The sequence below is a fragment of the Malaclemys terrapin genome, chromosome 7 (genome assembly GCF_027887155.1).
Source record: "Malaclemys terrapin pileata isolate rMalTer1 chromosome 7, rMalTer1.hap1, whole genome shotgun sequence".
In the NCBI taxonomy this organism is placed as follows: domain Eukaryota; kingdom Metazoa; phylum Chordata; order Testudines; family Emydidae; genus Malaclemys; species Malaclemys terrapin.
The window spans coordinates 58196801-58215283 of NC_071511.1; the positions used below are offsets into that span (position 1 = coordinate 58196801).

An 18483-nucleotide genomic window follows, 5' to 3' on the forward strand; every position below is an offset into this window, starting at 1 on the left:
GACATTGCTGCTCCTAAACAGTGCAAAGCTGGTTCAGTCAGGAACTGAAGATAAATAGTTCTCCAATTAAAACCACCAGGGTAAATTCTTAGTGAAGTATAATGACCAGGACCCCGGAGCTCACATCCCCACCTTGTAGACACAACAAATCCTGTATTTTGGCAGGGGTTAGACTAGATGACCCTTGCGGTTCCTTCTAACCCTGTGGTTCTATGAGTCTATGAAAATAGCTGCAGGACCTCCAGTGACCATGACCTAAGTTTTGTCTCATGCAAATGAATTAACCCCACTTCCCTTCCAATTTTAACATGGAGCAGGAAGTCTGGCATTGTGTCTTAGCCTACATGGGCATTCTGTCTTAGCCTGGCGGTGAAGAAGCAGGTTTCTAGAGGCTGACACAGACACTGTGGCCCAGTGTTAATCAGTAGGGGTTTTTCAAACACTTTCATTGTAGGCCACCTTTTACTAGAATGTCTCATGGTGCCTACCCTTCCCAATTCCAATACATCTCCGCAGCAACCGCTGCTGTCACTGAGATGGAGTAGAAAAGGTGACTTGTTTAGCTGTCTTTTACTGCAGTTTAACAGCTAGGACAGGAGCTAGCATCCTATGACCAGCCACAGAGCACCGTCCGTTCATGGACAACTGTGTGGGAACAGCTGACCTACGGAATGGGAGGAGTTTTCTCAGCAGTGAGCCTGTAAACAGGAGCAGGGAAACTGTCTCTTCTCAATGTGGGGTTATCGCCTCTGGTGTTTTCCTGACTCGGTGGTGAGGCTTCCAAAGAGATCATGTTGGCAAGGCTGTCCCCACCAAACCAACATAGCAATAACCTTTACCAGGTTCTCTTAACGAAATGACCCATGGGGAGGGGGTGTGTGTGTGACTGGGGTAGCCCACACTGAAAATGTGCCTAGGGTAGCCCACACTGAAAATGCCAAGGTCATGGCAGGCTGCAAAAAGGAGAGCAGATTCTCCCAAACTGGTGGTTAACACTGTAGTTAGATTCACCAACCAGTCCCAAACTGTGCTCCTGATCCCCCACACTGGTTATCAAGAAGCTAAAAAAAGGAAATCACACAGCCCCCTTTATTGCATTCCAGTTCTCTGGCTCCGAATCAGCAAACAGGTCCAGTAAGGGGAGGAGTTATTTAAAACTCCGCTCACTATACAAAATGTTCTTCTGATCCCCAAAGGGCCAGCCACATTGCCAGGTCAATATTAGTTTGGATCTTACCCAAAATGCCACGCTGCTAGCCAATCCTTTAGCATCTAAAACTAAAGATTTTATTATAAAAGAAAAGAAAGAGAAGAGAGTTGCTCAATGGTCAAAGCAATCCAGGGCCGCCCGGGTGGGGGGGTGGGGGGGGCAAGTGGGGCAATTTGCCCTGGGCCCCACAGGGGCCCCCGCGAGCCCTGGCCTGGCGGTGATCCAGGTCTTCGGCAGCATTTTGGCGGTGGGGGGCCCTTCAGTGCTGCCGAAGATGCGGAGCGACTGAAGGGCCCCCCACCGCCAAAATGCCGCCGAAGACCCAGATCGCTGCCGGGTGAGTACAAGCGCCGCAGCTCCCCCGCTTTTCCTCAGGCCCCCTGAATCCTCTGGGCGGCCCTGAAGCAATCAGATACATACATAAGACTTCAGAGTCCATATATCAGGTTCTTAGCAGCATTGGTGAGTTTGCTGGCTTGTAGAGTCCCTCTGGAGCACAACCAAAGTGTGGATAGGTCTGTCAGTCCTTTGTTCAAAGCTTCAGTTTGTAGAGAAATTACTGCAGAAGTGGGAAGCAGGATTGAAGACAAAATGGAGAAGATGCGGCTGCCTTTATATCCTTTGCCATGTGGCTTGTACATCCTTTGTCCCAAACACAAGCTCACAGCACATGGGCATGGAAAAGCTCTCGGAGTCCCCTGTCCACAGGCATGTCCCTACGTGTCCTGCTGACTCATAAGCATAGCCCCTGACTTCTCTCAATGGGTTCATTGTACAGCTGATTGCCTTTGATGGGCCATTACAAATTGAATTGTTGCCTTTTCCTCCCCACAGAGGTGGATGAATGTTCTCGGCCAGACAACGGTGGGTGTGAGCAGCGTTGCGTGAACACACTGGGCAGCTACAAGTGCGCCTGTGAACCTGGCTACGAGCTGACGGCTGATAAAAAGAGCTGTGAGGGTCAGTAGCCTGCAGAGTGGGGAGCGTGTGTGTGTGGGGGGGGGAGGGAGTGGCACCACAGTTAAGAATAGTTAAGTGGACCTGGTTAGCAAATGGTTCCCTGCCCCCTGTGGAAAATTTTGACAAAACCAAAAAATTAGGTTTCATCAGAATTTTCGTGGAAAGGGTCGAATTTTCAGTGACAAATTGAAATCTGAAATGTTCTGTCCGAAAACTGAAATATTTTTATTTCTCTGCTGCCATGGTGCTTCGTTATCCCATTTTCCTCTATAGGTTGGGCTCCCTGATTGGACTGCATCTCCTGTGATACACCACAGGTTCATCTGTGGGTGAGGGGAGATGGGGCAACATGGCCACCACCTAGCAGCAGTGCCTGGTGGGAGATGCGGTCCAGCTGGGGGTGCCCAGGCCACAGAAAAGAACTGCGGGGCACTGTGACAGAATTCAGAATCAACGTGTTTCAGTTTGAAGCTGAAACCAAAAAGGTTTTGGTTTCTGGGTGGCCATTTTTGTCCTGAAAATTTACATTTCCTGTGGAAAGCCGACACTTCTGATGAAAAATGTCATTCAACCTAAACTCCAATTTTCTGCTGAAAAACAGTTGAGGGAAATTTTTCAATCAGCTCTATACATAAATGGTTGATCTCTTTAAATAAGTGTTAGCCTGTGCAGCTCAGCTTTATTGAGAGTCTCCTCTCCCCGCTCCTCTCCCTTGTTTCCTCCCCTTATTTGAGAACCGTTTTGGAAATGGTGAACAGAATGAGCGAGATCTTCAAAATCCCTTGGGGTCTCCTTTAATTCTGCTCCCATTAAAGCAGCTGGCAGGCCTGCCATTGATTGTAATGGCAGCAGAGGTATGCAAGTGCCGAGGGCTTTTAAAAGTCACTCTGTATTTTAGATAGCCCCTGTGCATAATTTGACAGGCACTTCTAAAAATATTCTAGAAATATTCTACCCTCTCAATTCACCTACCGTACAGGAAATAGGGTTGGTAGCCTCTGAAACACTAATGGCATATGTAAAAGCAATTGCTTTTGCTTTTTCAGGCATTGCTGTGAGACATGTTGTGCACTGAGTGACAGTGCAGAGAAGAGAACATAGGCAGAACCTGAATCTAGAAAGAATAAAACAGTCCTGCTTTCACGACCCACAGCAGAACCCTGCTCAAAATTTCTATCCTATATTAACAGACTTTAAATCAGGGTCTCGATCCCTTAGCAGAGTTGGGGGTCCATGTTCAGACTTTCCTAGAGACAAGTGTTTAAACTGACTGCCGGATGCCAGTGTGGCTTCCTTTCTCAGCCTAGAGTAGGCCTAAGTTAATGAGCAGGTGGTAGAGGATGTGAATTCTGCCAGCCATATCAGTCCCTGACCTTCAGAGAAAGATAATCGCCAACAGTAGGGTGGGGATTGTCGATGAGCTACTAAAAATAGTGAAGTCCTCAGGGTAATAAGCAGAGCTGGTTGGAACATTAGGATGGAAATCAGAATATTTCATAAGATGTTTTGTTTTCCAGATGGCTCTAGAAGAAACACATTCAGTGCCTTGTTAGACTTTGAACTCTAATAAAGCCATAAAACACTGAAGTACTAACAGGGAAATATGAAACTATGCTGCAGAAAAGGTGTCTGTTTTACGTCAAGACAGCTGTCTCGTGTTAGCTCGCTCTATGTAAAACCTTAGTGGAGACAAGACACAGGCAGTTTTTGCCATGATAGAGTTAGCTGGGGTCAACACCAGGTGGCAGGTAGGTGTGTGTGTGTGTGTGTGTGTGTGTGTGTGTGTGTGTGTAAGGTTGACCGTGACTAGTTACATAAAGGTAAAAGCTACTTTTGCCTTGTCCCCACTAACGTTTTACATCTAGAGAATTGACCCGAGTTAGCTGTCTTGATGTAAAATTACACCTCCTTTGCAGGTAAGACGAAGCCAAAAGCTAGTGAAGTTCTAAAGAAAATGGGCCACTAATGAGAGAGTGCAAGTCCCAAAAGACACTCTGGCTTTATCCTCACTAGGAAAAAGGTGTGTGTTAACCTTTCCCTGGCGTAGACGTGGCCTGTAAATTATAAACTACCAAATGGTTTGTCTTTACTAGACTTTTTCTACCTCCAGTCAATTGATTGCCACTTCTGTGGAGTACATGCAGAAGCTAGCACGGGCACACCCTACACGCTTGATGAAGGCTATGAATGTTTGTTCTAGGCAGCTCTCTACGATAAAGAGCAACTATTTGTAGCCTAGAACAAATGTTTAAGGAATCTCCAGGTTGACCTGCATAATCATGTTAATTACCCCAAGTTAATTGGTTGTCACTGAACTTGAGGTGCAAAGGCCAGTAGAGACTAATCCTGAAAGGCTACTGTGGTACTAAGGGCCAGATCTTCAGCTGGAGTAGATCGGCAAAGGTCTTGCTGCTTCGGTGGAGCTCTGCTGGTTTTTTACTAGCCGAGGATGTGGCCCGAAAGCGATTTTCCATTTTCTCCCCCAGTCCTGGCTATTTTAAAATCCATTCTGAAGGCTGGGATTGGAAACATGTGCCCTTGCCTTGCTACTGCCCCAAGTTAGTGCTGACTTGTTTCCTAGCGAACAACATGGCACAATCTTTTCTCTGTCTGGACAGAAGCAAGTAAACCTTGTGTTCGTTTGTCATCTCTCCAGCTGCCTGTGGGGGCTTCATCACCAAGCTCAATGGGACCATCACGAGCCCTGGGTGGCCCAAGGAATATCCCACTAACAAAAACTGCATCTGGCAGGTGGTCGCTCCAGCCCAGTACCGGATCTCTCTGCAGTTTGAAGTCTTTGAGCTGGAAGGCAATGACGTATGTAGCTGTTCCATGTATTTAGTAGGTGCGATTGTTGATTGGCCCAGAGCCTGATAAGATCCTGGGGGACTGAGAGGAGACCCGCTGTTATGTCTTGGTTTGGGGGCTTCCCATTGTTTCTCAGCCCTTGATTTAATGAGCAACTGGCGGTAGTTAGCAAGACTTTCTTTAAAGAACAGAATCTGTTTTCTTTGGTATGTATTTGTAGGGAGTGGAGAAGTACTGAGCTATTTCTGTTACAAATGAGCTTGTTCCTATAGCAGTAGGTATCCTGGGTATTTTCCATTTGTAACTGTTAGTTCCTCTTTCCTAGAGACTGCTTCTCTAGGAGCGTTACTGGGGATTGACAGGAAAATGTAAAATTGGGATAATAGCACTTCCCTACTTCACAGCGGTGTGGTGAGGAGAAAAATACATTGAAGATTGTGAGGTGCTCAGGTGGTAACGGGGGCCAGATAAATGCTGTACAGAGATACATGAAATGTAACTAAAACCATTCTGATACTACAAGATGGGGCAGAAAGTGAAGGAGTTGATGACATTAAGTGACTCAGGTCGGGGGGAGTGTTACTGCTGGTGGGCAAGTCTGTGTATGGTGTCACTTGCCATGTCACTCAGGAAATGGACTCTTGCTGTTTGGTATCCTACATCTGCAATGCAGTGTGTCCAAGTCCCCCATGCTATGAAATCTGACTGTCCCTTGGCAGGTCTGTAAATATGACTACGTGGAGGTTCGCAGCGGGCTTGCTTCCGATTCCAAGCTCCATGGCAAATTCTGCGGCTTAGAGAAGCCGGAAGTGATCACATCCTATAGCAACAACCTGAGACTGGAGTTCAAATCGGACAATGCAGTATCCAAAAAGGGATTCAAAGTGCACTTCTTTTCTGGTACGTGGCTGTGTCCCTTGGGGAGGAAAGCTCTCTGCACTGGCTGTCCTTCCTGGGTGTACGGGAGCATCGCGTGCTTCGTGTGAATGTGCATCTCAGTGCTGTTAAGTCTGGCCATCCATGGCATCAGTGGTTATATTCTGCCTTCTACTGTATGAAAGTCATGATTGCGGTGTACCGTCTCTCCCTCTTCCCTTGTCTCCCAACAGTGGGAAGGGGCGGTGAATTCTGCACAATCCATTTCCATGGCACAAAGGCTGTTGCGCGTTACCCTAGCAATGCAGGAATTGCCATTTGGGATTGCAGATCCTTAGATTTTAAGGCCAGACCTGCTTAACACAGGCCAGAAAACCTCTCCCAGTAATTTCTGCATCAAGCCCAGAACTTGTGTTTTGAGCTAGAGCATGCCTTTTAGAAAGACATCCAGTCCTGAAGACTCATCAGAGCAGCAGATCACCCGGTGTCCTGTCTCAGACACTAGCCAGCACCAGACCCTTCAGAGCACAGCAGGCAGGACTTGAGGTAACCTGCCTCTCGGGAAGGCTTCATCCTGGCCCTCAGTAATTAGAGGCTGGCTTTTGCCCTGAACCAGGAGGGTTTAGATCCCTTCAATCCTTACCATCATAACTTTGGATGTCATAATATAAATGTCCAGTCCTCTGCTGAATCATGCTGGGATCTTGGTCTCAATGACACCTTGTGGCAGAGAGTTCCAGAGGTTAATTATGCTGTCATAGTTTAGGGCAAGTGCACGTGTATTCTCCTGCCATACTCCACCAAGACCACCCACTCTAGGCTCCTGGCTTTTCAGCCATCACCCTTCTTGGGCAGAGACCCGCGTATTTATCTCCCTCTTGACTGGGGTTTTTCCAGGCTGCACAGTTCCCTGCCTACACTATGATATTCCCAGCAAGCCAGACTGCCTATGCAGGCCAGCATCTGCACTTTGTTTGTTCTTCGAAGGTATGAGAGAAAAAATATGAGAAACAATAAAAGAACCTACATGCATGCTAAAAAGCATCCCAGAGGTCACCCCTCAGCTCCAACGTCGGGCTCTGGTAGGTGTCAATCCTTCATCCCTCACAACCGGCTTTCCCCATGGTTACAAATTCATAACTGTCTCAGATTCAGAACCAGAACAACCAGGAAAAGCTCAGTCTTTCCTTTATACAGCTTGGACCTTTGATCTTGGCCTCATGTAACAGGTGATCAGCCGACAGAGGCCCTCTCCTCAGGGTGTGGCATCAAAAGTCTGGGGTTTTGCATAACCAGAAGTGAGGAATTTGCATTCACCTCCCCACAGGTATTCCCCTGGAAAGCCACTTAACACTTTTTGTTCCAAAAGTCCACACTGTTCAGTACTGGCCTTTGAACCCCCAGGTCTCGCATCTAGGCAGTTCCACGCACAATAATACATCCACCATTCATTTACTACAATGGACCCCAAAGATACTTAAATTTAACTCAGTGAGGTCTCCCAAGGATATGGCAGGAAATTGCCAGATCTGTCACACATGCGCTATGTGGAAGTGTTTCCTTTCATCGTTTTTAAATGTTACTTTTCAGTTTTGTCACATACCCCAATGTGCTTGTATTATGGGAAAGGCCGAATAGATGGGTCTGATCTACCTTCTCTATTTATACCTCGTTCTTTACTTTCTTCCAATGTCTCCTGTGTGCAGCATACCACATGGCCCCGTAAAACTGCCCCTTCCTGCTGACCGGGCAGCCACGCACCTATCTGCCCATCTTTTCTGCTCTCGTGGCTCGTGCAAGTCATGGGAGCATGGGTGAAGGCATCTGCTTGCCTCTTTGCCCAATCTCTCACTCTCTGCCCCTGCTGTGGCACATTGCAGTCACGGGGGGCAGCTTACCCGGCAGCAACTCTCTGCCTGCCTGCATCCTCTTTCTCTGCACCAGCCACAGACCTCCTAGGCAGCAGACATCTCTTTCCACTAGACACTTGGTGAGTGGAGGAACCGAGGAGCTGCTGGCAATGAGCAGAGGGAAGCTGCTTAAAGGAGCATCAGCACAGAGCTGAGCATGAAGCAGGGTTGCCAGTATAAAGATGGGCCAGTGGATTTTTGCCAGGACTGGTACATTTGCCTGTTTGTTTTCCTGAGTGCTATACTCATCTAGTCAAGCTTTGTTACTTTTGTGTTTAATTACAAATTGGAGGAAACATTTAAAATGTACTTTATGTGCTAGGCCAGAGTGGAAGCCCCTGGGCCACATCTGGCCTGTGGGACCGTCCTGCCCGGCCCTTGAGTTCCCTGCTGGGGACTAGCTCCTGGCCCCTCCCATGCTGGCCCCCCTACCCCGCAGCCTCAGTTCGCCACGCCGCCAGCTCTCTGGGCGGTGGGGCTGCAAGCTCCTGCCGCGGCAGCAGGGCTGCGGGCTCCTGCTGCTCTGAGCAGCATGGTAAGGGGGCAGGAAGTGCGGGGGGGGGGTTGGATAAGGGGCAGTGGGTTCTGGGGGGCAGTCAGTGGACAGGAGCAGGGGGCAGTCGGATGGGACAGAGGTTCTGGGGGGGGCTATCAGGGGACGGGGAACGGGGGGGGGGGTTGGATAGGCGTGGGAGTCCCGGGGGGCCTGTCAGGGGGCGGGGGTATGGATAGGGGTTGGGGCAGACAGGGAGTGGGGGGGTTGGATGGGGGTGGGATCCCCAGGGGGCAGTTAGGGGCGGGGGGGTCCCAAGAGGGGGTGGTCAGGGGACAAGGAGCAGGGGGGGTTGGATGGGTCGGGGATTCTGATGGGGGCAGTTAGGGGCAGGAAGTGGGAGGAGGCGGATGGGGGCAGGGGTCAGGCTGTCTGGGGAGGCACAGTTTTCCCTACCCGGTCCTCCATACAGTTTTGCAACTCCGATGTGGCCCTCGGGCCAAAAAGTTTGCCCACCCCTGTGCTAGACCCATGTAGTTTGTTGAATTGTGAGGAAGGACAGTGAACTGGGGAAAGAACAAAGTGGCTGGACTTGATCCAGCGACTGAGATTTAGGGTAGTTCTCTACCCTAGCAGAGAGAGCTCCCAGCTGGCATCGGATTTGGTTCTCTCTCGACATGGAATTAAGTGTAATTCGTTTGCCCCTCCCCAGATAAAGACGAATGCTCCAAAGACAACGGCGGATGTCAGCACGAATGTGTCAACACGTTTGGGAGCTACGTCTGCCAGTGCAGGAATGGGTTCATGCTGCATGAAAATGGCCACGATTGCAAAGAAGGTGAGCACCGCTAACTGCAGCAAGAAAGCATCGATTTATTTCCAAACCCGCTGTTTAATTTTCCCTAAACAATGTAAATAATGCAGCAAGCAAAGGATAATTCGTGGGAAGGACAGGTGAACAAAAGCCTCTTTACAGAGCATAATGCAGATGCACCAATGACAACCTCTCAGCCTAAGGCCTGGTCCCCACTAAGCCCCCACTTCGGACTAAGGTACGCAAATTCAGCTACGTTAATAACGTAGCTGAATTTGAACTACCTTAGTCCGAACTTACCACGGGTCCAGACGCAGCAGGCAGGCTCCCCCGTCGATGCCGCGTACTCCTTTCGCCGAGCTGGAGTACCGGCGTGGACGGCGAGCACTTTCGGGATCGATTTATCGCGTCTTAACCAGACGCAATAAATCGATCCCAGAACATCGATTGCCTGCCGCCGGACCCTCCGGTAAGTGAAGACGTACCCTTAGTTGTTAAAGGAGCCCCAGGGAGGTAGGGGCGCAACTCCCATTGAATTTCAGGACTGATTTAGGTTGCTCTACACAGAGCTTCCCAGCCCCGGTCGAGGGAGTTGAGGTGGCCGGGCACACACCAGCGCTGTAAAAATGGCTGTGTAGAAACACTTCTAAGTTGCAGTTTGGGCTAAGGAGCACCCCCCTTCCAAGGCTTCAGAGTCTGAGCTGCAGGGTCTACACAGCTGTTTTTAGTGTGGTAGCGTGAGCCCAGGTCCGTTGAGCCAGGCCGAGTAGCTTGCTGCCATGGGCTCTGTAGACAGACCCCTGAGTCTCCTTTGAAACTCTGAGCCTTCCGGTGAAAGTGATTGGACTCCAGAAAACCTCTGCAAATATAGAGGAGAGTGGCTCCAAAACTAGAACACGAGGGAGAGGGAGATAAGGAATGACGGAGTGAAGAAACTGAGTTCCATTGAAGCCTATGGATGTGTGTGTATTGGTGCTGGTAGTTAATTAGGCCCAAGGAGAGTAGCTATTTCCTGTGTCCATATGACACTCACTCTTCTTCCAGAAGTTGGCTGGAGAGGGGTAATTTTTGCATTTAATGCTATTGTGGAGTTTTGCTTCAGCCAGTCTTCGTAAGTAGGCGGCACCTCAGACTTGCATCTCCTCAGCAATCTCCCCAATCCATAGTGTTGTCTGGCAAGAGCAACTGATCCAGTGTCCCCACTGTGCCCAGGCAAAAGGGTCAGCGGTGAATGCCAGTGGTTCTTAGTGGAGTCAGAGTGCTGAACAGGCTTGGTCCAATAACTCTCACAGCAGGAATAAACCATCTTTAAAGAGCAAATCTTGGGCTGGTAAAAGACTGAGCTGCGGAGACTGGAGTCTTCTGTTTAGCCACATAAAGGTAAAGCACAGACAGGGCAGTACAAGCTGCCTGCAATTAGAGCACATCGCTGCTTGGTGTGTCTGCTGAGATTGGCAACAGAGCGTGGCTGTGGGTTTTGTGAACAGAGGGCAACATCAGTGGATGGAGACCACTCGCTCCGTTCACGCAGGCCCCTGAGCATCCATCAGATGGAAATGAAAATCCATTGGTGCCTGTGGAAACCCAGCTCCAGCAAATACAAGGCAAACAGCAGACAAAGCCCAAGGGACTGGAAATGTACTTGGCCAAACTCTCCAAACGCTTGTGAGCGGCACGAACACTTGTGGTCTGAGCCCTCCAAATCACAGTGCTCACCCAATGCCGCCTTGTGTTCCAGCACTACTAGGGCAAGCAGGCGCCTGAGGGAGTGTGGCCAAGGTGGGGAGAGAGGGAGATGAGAATTCTGCCCAGGGTGGGAGCAGAAGGCACAGAGGTTCTGTGGGGAAGCTCAGTATGAGAGACAAGGAAGTGCACTTGCCTACGCTCCCCGCTCATGGTATAGGAGATAGAACTGTAACCCCTGCCCAGGCAGGGTGGGGCTCTGTCCTTCTCTGAGCTACAGAGACACATGAGCCTGCTGCAGCTGTGGCTAAGATGGGTGTTGTAGCTGTGGCAGTAGAGACTCATGCTTTAAGATCCACAGGTCCCAGGTTGCCCCGTCCTAGCAGCTAACAGCCCTCCCAGGGGCACAGTGTACACAGCAATTATAAAAGAGTCTCTCTTCCACGATTAAATCCTTCTCCTGTTTTGCCACATCTTGGCCTGGGAGCTGCCTCTAGTGCACCTCAGCTACAGAGACTTGACTAGGTGACTGGGTTTTCTCTCTCCCAAGCTGGCTGTGAGCACAAAGTGAGCAGTGCAGAAGGAACAATGGCGAGTCCAAACTGGCCTGATAAGTACCCCAGCCGGAAGGAATGCACCTGGAACATTTCCGCGACTCCCGGCCACCGGGTGAAAATCGTGAGTAACCCTGGGAGGAGAGGGGCCGGGGGATTAACTCTGCTTTTCTTTTTATGGACACTGTCCATCTGCTGTGTGCTGGGGGTGAGTGAACGCTGCGCTTTACCCTGGACCTTGGTGAGCTGGAGGGTGGAGTGGCTCAGATGGAGCTGGTCAGACTGTGTGGCCCCCTCTGTGCTCGTAAGGGGCAGGAGGTGGAAGAGACAGTGACCTTGCGGGTGCTCATGCTGCTAAAGAGGTGTTGGGAGAGGAGGTCAGGGGTGCACCCCCTTGAGTACAGGTATAGCAAGTGCACACTGTCCTGTCCTCATCCTCCCATTGCAAGTAGGATCCATCTGCCCAGGTACTTATGGCTACGTCTGCGCTGGGGGGAAAAAACCCAAACCTGCTGGAGCTCTGAGACCCACCCTAAGCCCGGGCTTCAGAGCCCAGGCTCTGGCCTGTGCAGGAATCTCTGCACTGCCCTTTTTAGCCTGTGGCATGAGCCCAAGTTAGTTGAACTGGGGCTTTGACATAGAGTTCATTTTTGCAGTGTAAACAGACCCTTAGCATCCCTTCTCACTGTACTATCTAAGCACCTCCCATCGTGAATGGGACTTTATTCTTGTATCATCCCTGTGTGTGAAATGGCACCCCATTTTACAGATGAGGTTCCGAGGTACAGGGTAGATTAAAGGATTTGCCCAAATCTATGCAGAAGTTAGTGGTAGAACTGGGATTTGAACTCAAATCTCCCAAATGCTAGGTCAGTGACTTAACCACGGGACCAACTTTCCTCTCACAAAGGATTCTTCAAATAATGGGGCTGTCTTTCTCGTTGTTAGCAAAGCCCACCCCACCTTTGGCAGCAATATGTACCCTATTTAACCTTTCCACACGTCACTGGTACAATGGGTGAGAGTGCTTTAAAGTTAATAGTATAACAAACCCAGGGCATTCATGGTGGATGTGACAGGAAACTGCAGCTAAAGAGACCGTAGCTGATTGCTTGAAGGTAGATAGATGCTTTTATTTGCCTCATCAGTCAGGATTTCCAGTTCGCCATTTATCTCAAGCCACACAGTGGTACGATGAGAGTCAGCATTTGCAAGCAGTTGCTAGTGTACACCGGGCTTCTGAGGAGAGGCAGTTATTTCCTGTTCCCCATGTAGGGCTGATCTTGGTTGCTAATGGCTCCCACCACACATTGTAAATGGGAACCCCTGAGTATGGCTGTTTGTGTAGGCGATGAGCTATCCCTGACCTGGAGTAACTTAAAATAAATAAATAAAACCTCTCAGCAGCTTTCAGAGCCCTGGGGGCAGAGCTTTCAGCCCATGAGAACAGGGAGGCACTGTGGCTCATGCTACCCAGAGAGGGGATCCCTCTGTGATACAAAGGAGGTCAGATTGGATGATCTAGACTCTGGTCCCTTCTGGCCTTGAACTCGGATTCTCCTTTGGAGGCTCCTGAGACAGGGATGGAGAGTATAATTTTCAGACATGCCTTGGGAGCCTCAGTCTCATTGAAAGTCAATGGGGGGCACTCTCCTGAGTGGCTAAGTCACTTCTGAAAATGGGACTTAGTAGCGTTTGAAAATCCAACGTGGCGATAGCTATCCGTCTCTCTCCTCCTGCTGGGATTCTTTGGAAGAGATCGGCCTAGTTTACAAGAGGTTCCATGTGTGGCAGGGGATATCGAATACCGGGGGCACCGATTCTTGATTGACATTTTGGTGCATAACACAGGCACTGACGCAGCCTGCAGAGCACACAGGTCTAGGCTTAATGTCCTGTAGACACTGGAATGGCTCCAGAGGTGAAGAGAGCACACCAGAGGATGGAGGATCTTGTCACAGCCCTGAATATCAAGTGACTTGGGTTCTATTCTTGAGTCTGCAGGAGATGGTCTGCAGGGGTTTAGTGCACAGGGAGGGAACCCAGCTGTTCCCTTTTTTGGCGTGGAGATAATATTGACTTCCCTCGGGGGAGAGATGTGGGGCTGATTAATTGTGACACTCATTAATTCATAGAGCTTAAGGGCAGAGGGGACCATTAGATCATCTTGTGTGACTGTGGGGATCTGCAGGTCCTGATCCCTAGGCCCGTGGGCTGCTACCACCTGACAGCTCTGCTAGCAACTGGAGAATTGAGAGCCATAAGGCCTTACGCTCCACTGAAGGTACCGCCCACAGGCACCTGATTGGAAGAGCCCCAGAACCCCTGATTGGGCCGAATACACTATTTAAGCCAGAAGGAGACACAGGAAGTTGTCTGTGCAATAAGGTGGATCCTGGCTTGCAGCTGCTACAGACCCTGCTGTCTGCCACCTGGCTCCAAGCCTAGTCCCCGATTCCTGACTTTGGCCCTGCCCTAACCCCGGCTCCTGAACCTTCTTGCCCCGGCTCCAACTGTTGGCTCCGACTCCTGGGATTCTGTCTTAGTGCTGGCCTTTGGCTCTGGCTCCTGTTTCCTGTCTGACCTTGGCTTGACTCCTGACTCTGACCCCAGTTCTGCCCCCTGCCTTGACTCCCTACTCCGACTCCTGCCCTGACCACAAGGTCTGAGCACCCACTGACCTCCTGTATGTCACAGGCTGGTAATGAACCCAATAACTTGTGTCTGGATAAAGCATCTCTTCCAGAGAGTCATCCAGTCTTGATTTGAAGACCGAGAGAATCCACCTTGATAGTCTGTTCCAATGGTTAATCACCTTCACTTTAAAAAATAATAATAATTGGGCCTTAATTTTAAGTTGAATTTGTCTGGCTTTAGCTTCCAGCCATTGGTTATTGTTCTGCCTTCCTCTGCTAGATTAATGGGCCCTTTAGTACCGGCAGGGCCGGCTCCAGGGTTTTTGCCGTCCCAAGTGGCCACCCCTCCCCCCTCACAAAACAAAAAACAAACAAACAAAAAAGCCGTGATCACGATCTGCAGCACTTCGGCAGGAGGTCCTTCGCTCCGAGCTGGAGTGAGGGACCCACTGCCGAAGAGCCGGACGTGCCGCCCCTCTCTGGTGTGGCCGCCCCAAGCACCTGCTTGGTAAGTTGGTGCCTGGAGCCGGCTCTGAGTACCGGGCATTTTCTCCTTGAGAAGGTACCTTAGAAACACCATAATCGAGCCTCCTCTCAATCTTCTTTTGGAACAGATTGAGCTCTTTAAGCCTGTCACCATGAAGCATTTTTCTCCAGCCTTCAAATTGGTTTTATGACTCTTTTCTGCATCCTCTCCAATTTTTCAACATCCTTCTTATAATGTGGATACCAGAACTGTATGCAGTATTCTGGTATTGGTCTCCCTAGTGCCATAGACGGAGGTAAAATCACCTCCCTTCTCTTGCTCACTATTCTCCTGTTGATACATCCAAGGATCGCATCGCCACAGCATTGCACGGAGAGCACGTGAGTTGCTTGTTCACTGTAACCTCTAAATCCTTTTCAAAGTCACTGTGTTCCTTGTTCCCAGATGGGTAACTTTGCATTTGCTTGTATAAAAACACAGTATATTTGTAACAGCCCAGTTTACCAAACGATCCAGATCGCCCTCTCCTCATTGTTTACCCCTCCCCCATCTGTGTCATCTCCAACCTCTATCAGCAGGGATTTGAGGTTTACTTCCAGATTATTGATAAAAATGGTGACTAGTAATATTGGCAAGGATCCCTGCAGCACCCCATTAGCAACATCTCCGTTATTTGAGGATTCCCCACTCACCACTGCTTTTAGAGATCTGTCAGTTAGCCTGCTGCTAATCCATTAAATCCTTAATCCCATTCGGAATAGTGGCAAAATGTATTGTGATCCTCAGATGGAAGATGCTGCAAAATATGACAGTGAGGAGAGACATTTCCCACATGTGAACACTCTGAATCAATCCAAAGCTCTAGTATAGTGTTGGGGTGTTTTGGTAGTTTTCTATATGGCCATAGCTGACCTGAATGAGAGGCGGAGCCGGGAGCACCTCGCAACTTTTTTTCAGCCTTCCCCTGACTGTACCCTAGCGCATAAGCTTTAATTACAGGATCACATGCTATTTTTCCTGCAGGATCCCTGTCTCATTCAGTGCACAGCCTGGACCAGCTCTGGGGATGAATCAAGGTTTTGCAGTGAAGGAGGCTGTTGTCTGTAGGCCCTGCAGAAGTCGGAAGGTGTGCAGTGAATGAGGCAGGGAAGAGAAGAGGAAGGTGAATGTCACCCTGGATTCTCTCCTGCCTTGGAGTCCTTGTGTGATGCTGGACAACTCACTTAACCTACCGTTTTCACAGGTGGCCCCTAATGGTGTGTTCCTCTTTTTCTGATGTTCAGTCTGAGACACCTGGGGCTTGATGTGTGAAACTGCTGGGGGCTCCCATCTGCAGCTGATGTCAGGAGCTGTGCTTTGAACATAAAGTCACTATAGAATGCTACTTACTCTGGAAAATAAGGCTGTAGATATCTCAGATTGGGCACGCAAAATTCATGGAAACATCCAACAGTTTTGGCCTCGATCCCCAGCTGTAAAATTGGGATAATGTCACCAGCTAATTCCAAAGGCTTTTGTTGCAAAGATACATTCAGCAGTGTTTGTGAAGCACTCAGATACTAGGGGGTGAGCACCATAGAAACACCAAGGAAGAAATTCATACTTTTATATTCAGTGCAGGATTTGGATGGTGTGCAAAAGCCCTGGGGCCACACACTGAATGAGGGAGCTAAAAAGAAATATTGAATAAGTACTTATGCACTGAATAATGCAGGAGCCCTCTGCGGGAAAAATAGTATGTGATCTTGTATTTAAAGACTGTATCATAATGCATATGCACAAGGGGGCACAGTTAAGATTGACCAGGCAATCCTAACTCAGGTATTTCCTAAATTTTTCAGTGCTTGACTTTGCAACCTTTATGTTCTGTTAATGTATTTGTGGAGGAGGTAATAGAATATATAACATGGTCCTCAAAAACCACCAGATTATTCACAGCCCCACATCCACATTCACCCATGCAATCAGGCATTAATTCTGTTTATGCTCTTTCCAGAAAAGCAAGTAACTCTGCTCTTGGGGTATGTCTACACTACGGGATTAATTCGAATGTACAGAATTCGATTTTTTGCAACTGATTGTATAAAGTTGAGTGTATGCGGCCACACTAAGCACAGTAATTCGGCGGTGTGCGTCCATGTACCGAGGCTAGCGTCGACTTTTGGAGCATTGCACTGTGGGTAGCTATCCCATAACTATCCCATAGTTCCCGCAGTCTCCTCCACCTATTGGAATTCTGGGTTGAGATCCCAATGCCTGATGGGGCCAAAAACATTGTCACGGGTGGTTCCGGGTACATCCTCCCCCTCCCTCCGGGAAAGCAATGGCAGACAACCATTTCGCACCTTTTTTCCTGGGTGAACAGTGCAGACGCCATACCACGGCAAGCATGGAGCCCGCTCAGCTCAAGACAGCAGTCATGAACATTGTAAACACCTCGCGTGTTATCGTGCAGTTTATGCTGAACCAGAACCTGCAATACCAGGCAAGGAGGAGCAGGCTATGGCAGCGCAGCGACAAGAGTGATGAGGACATGGACATGGAATTCTCTCAAACCGCGGGCCCCGGCGCTTTGGAGATCATGCTGTTAATGGGGCAAGTTATAGCCATGGAACGCCGATTCTGGGCCCAGGAAACAAGCACAGACTGGTGGGACCGTATAGTGTTGCAGGTGTGGGACGATTCCCAGTGGCTGCGAAACTTTCGCATGCGTAAGGGCACTTTCATGGAACTTTGTGACTTGTTTTCCCCTGCCCTAAAGCGCCAGAATACCAAGATGAGAGCAGCCCTCACAGTTGAGAAGTGACTGGCGATAGCCCTGTGGAAGCTTGCAACACCAGACAGCTACCGGTCAGTCGGGAATCAATTTGGAGTGGGCAAATCTACTGTGGGGGCTGCTGTGATGCAAGTAGCCAAAGCAATCGCTGAGGTGCTGCTACAAAAGGTAGTGACTCTGGAAAATGTGCAGGTCATAGTGGATGGCTTTGCTGCAAAGGGATTCCCTAACTGTGGTGGGGCGATAGATGGAACCCATATCCCTATCTTGGCACCAGGGCAGCCAATACATAAACCGCAAGGGGTACTTTTCAATGGTGCTGCAAGCACTGGTGGATCACAAGGGATGTTTCACCAACATCAACGTGGGATGGCCGGGAAGGGTCCATGACGCTTGCGTCTTCAGGAACACTACTCTGTTTAAATGGCTGCAGCAAGGGATTTACTTCCCAGACCAGAAAATAACCGTTGGGGATGTTGAAATGCCTATAGTTATCCTTGGGGACCCAGCCTACCCCTTAATGCCATGGCTTATGAAGCCATACACAGGCAGCCTGGACAGTAGTCAGGAGCTGTTCAACTACAGGCTGAGCAAGTGCAGAATGGTGGTAGAATGTGCATTTGGACGTTTAAAAGTTCGCTGGTGCATGTTACTGACTCGGTCAGACCTCAGCCAAACCAATATCCCCATTGTTATTGCTGCTTGCTGTGTGCTCCACAATCTCTGTGAGAGTAAGGGGGAGACCTTTATGGCGGAGTGGGAGGCTGAGGCAAATTGCCTGGCCGCTGATTATGCGCAGCCAGACACCAGGGCGATTAGAAGAGCACACTAGGAAGCGCTGAGTATCAGAGAAGCTTTGAAACCAGTTTCATGACTGTCCAGGCTACGGTGCGAAAGTTCTGTTTGTTGAAAACCCACCCCCTTGATTGACTCATTCCCTGTAAGCAAACCACCCTCCCCCCCTCGAGCACAGCTTGCTTTCAAAGGAAATAAAGTTACTATCATTTAAAAATCATGTGTTCTTTATTAATTGATTATAAAAAGAGGGAGAGAACTGACAAGGTAGCCCGGGTGGGGTTTGTGAGGAGGATAGGAGGGAAGGAAAAAGCCACTTCAAAAGTTCAATATAATGACAGCCTTTTGCTTGGGCTGTCCACTGGGGTGGAGTGGGAAGGTGCACGGAGCCTCCCCCCCGCCCCCGCGTTCTTACACGTCTGGGTGAGGAGGCTGTGGAACATGGTGAGGAGGGAGGGAGGTTATATAGCGGCTGCAGTGG

The 18483-nt window shown here is 49.5% G+C and overlaps 1 protein-coding gene across 1 annotated transcript in view; it reads left to right on the forward strand.

The window, feature by feature from the left end:
• The window catches only part of TLL2 (tolloid like 2), a 187085-nt gene that overhangs the window by 159112 nt on the left and 9490 nt on the right, over positions 1-18483 (forward strand). The window contains exons 14-18 of the mRNA XM_054036164.1: positions 2045-2170; positions 4827-4987; positions 5698-5878; positions 8970-9095; positions 11305-11432. Coding sequence (XP_053892139.1) covers positions 2045-2170; positions 4827-4987; positions 5698-5878; positions 8970-9095; positions 11305-11432 — 722 coding nt within the window. The remainder of the gene's footprint in view (positions 1-2044; positions 2171-4826; positions 4988-5697; positions 5879-8969; positions 9096-11304; positions 11433-18483) is intronic.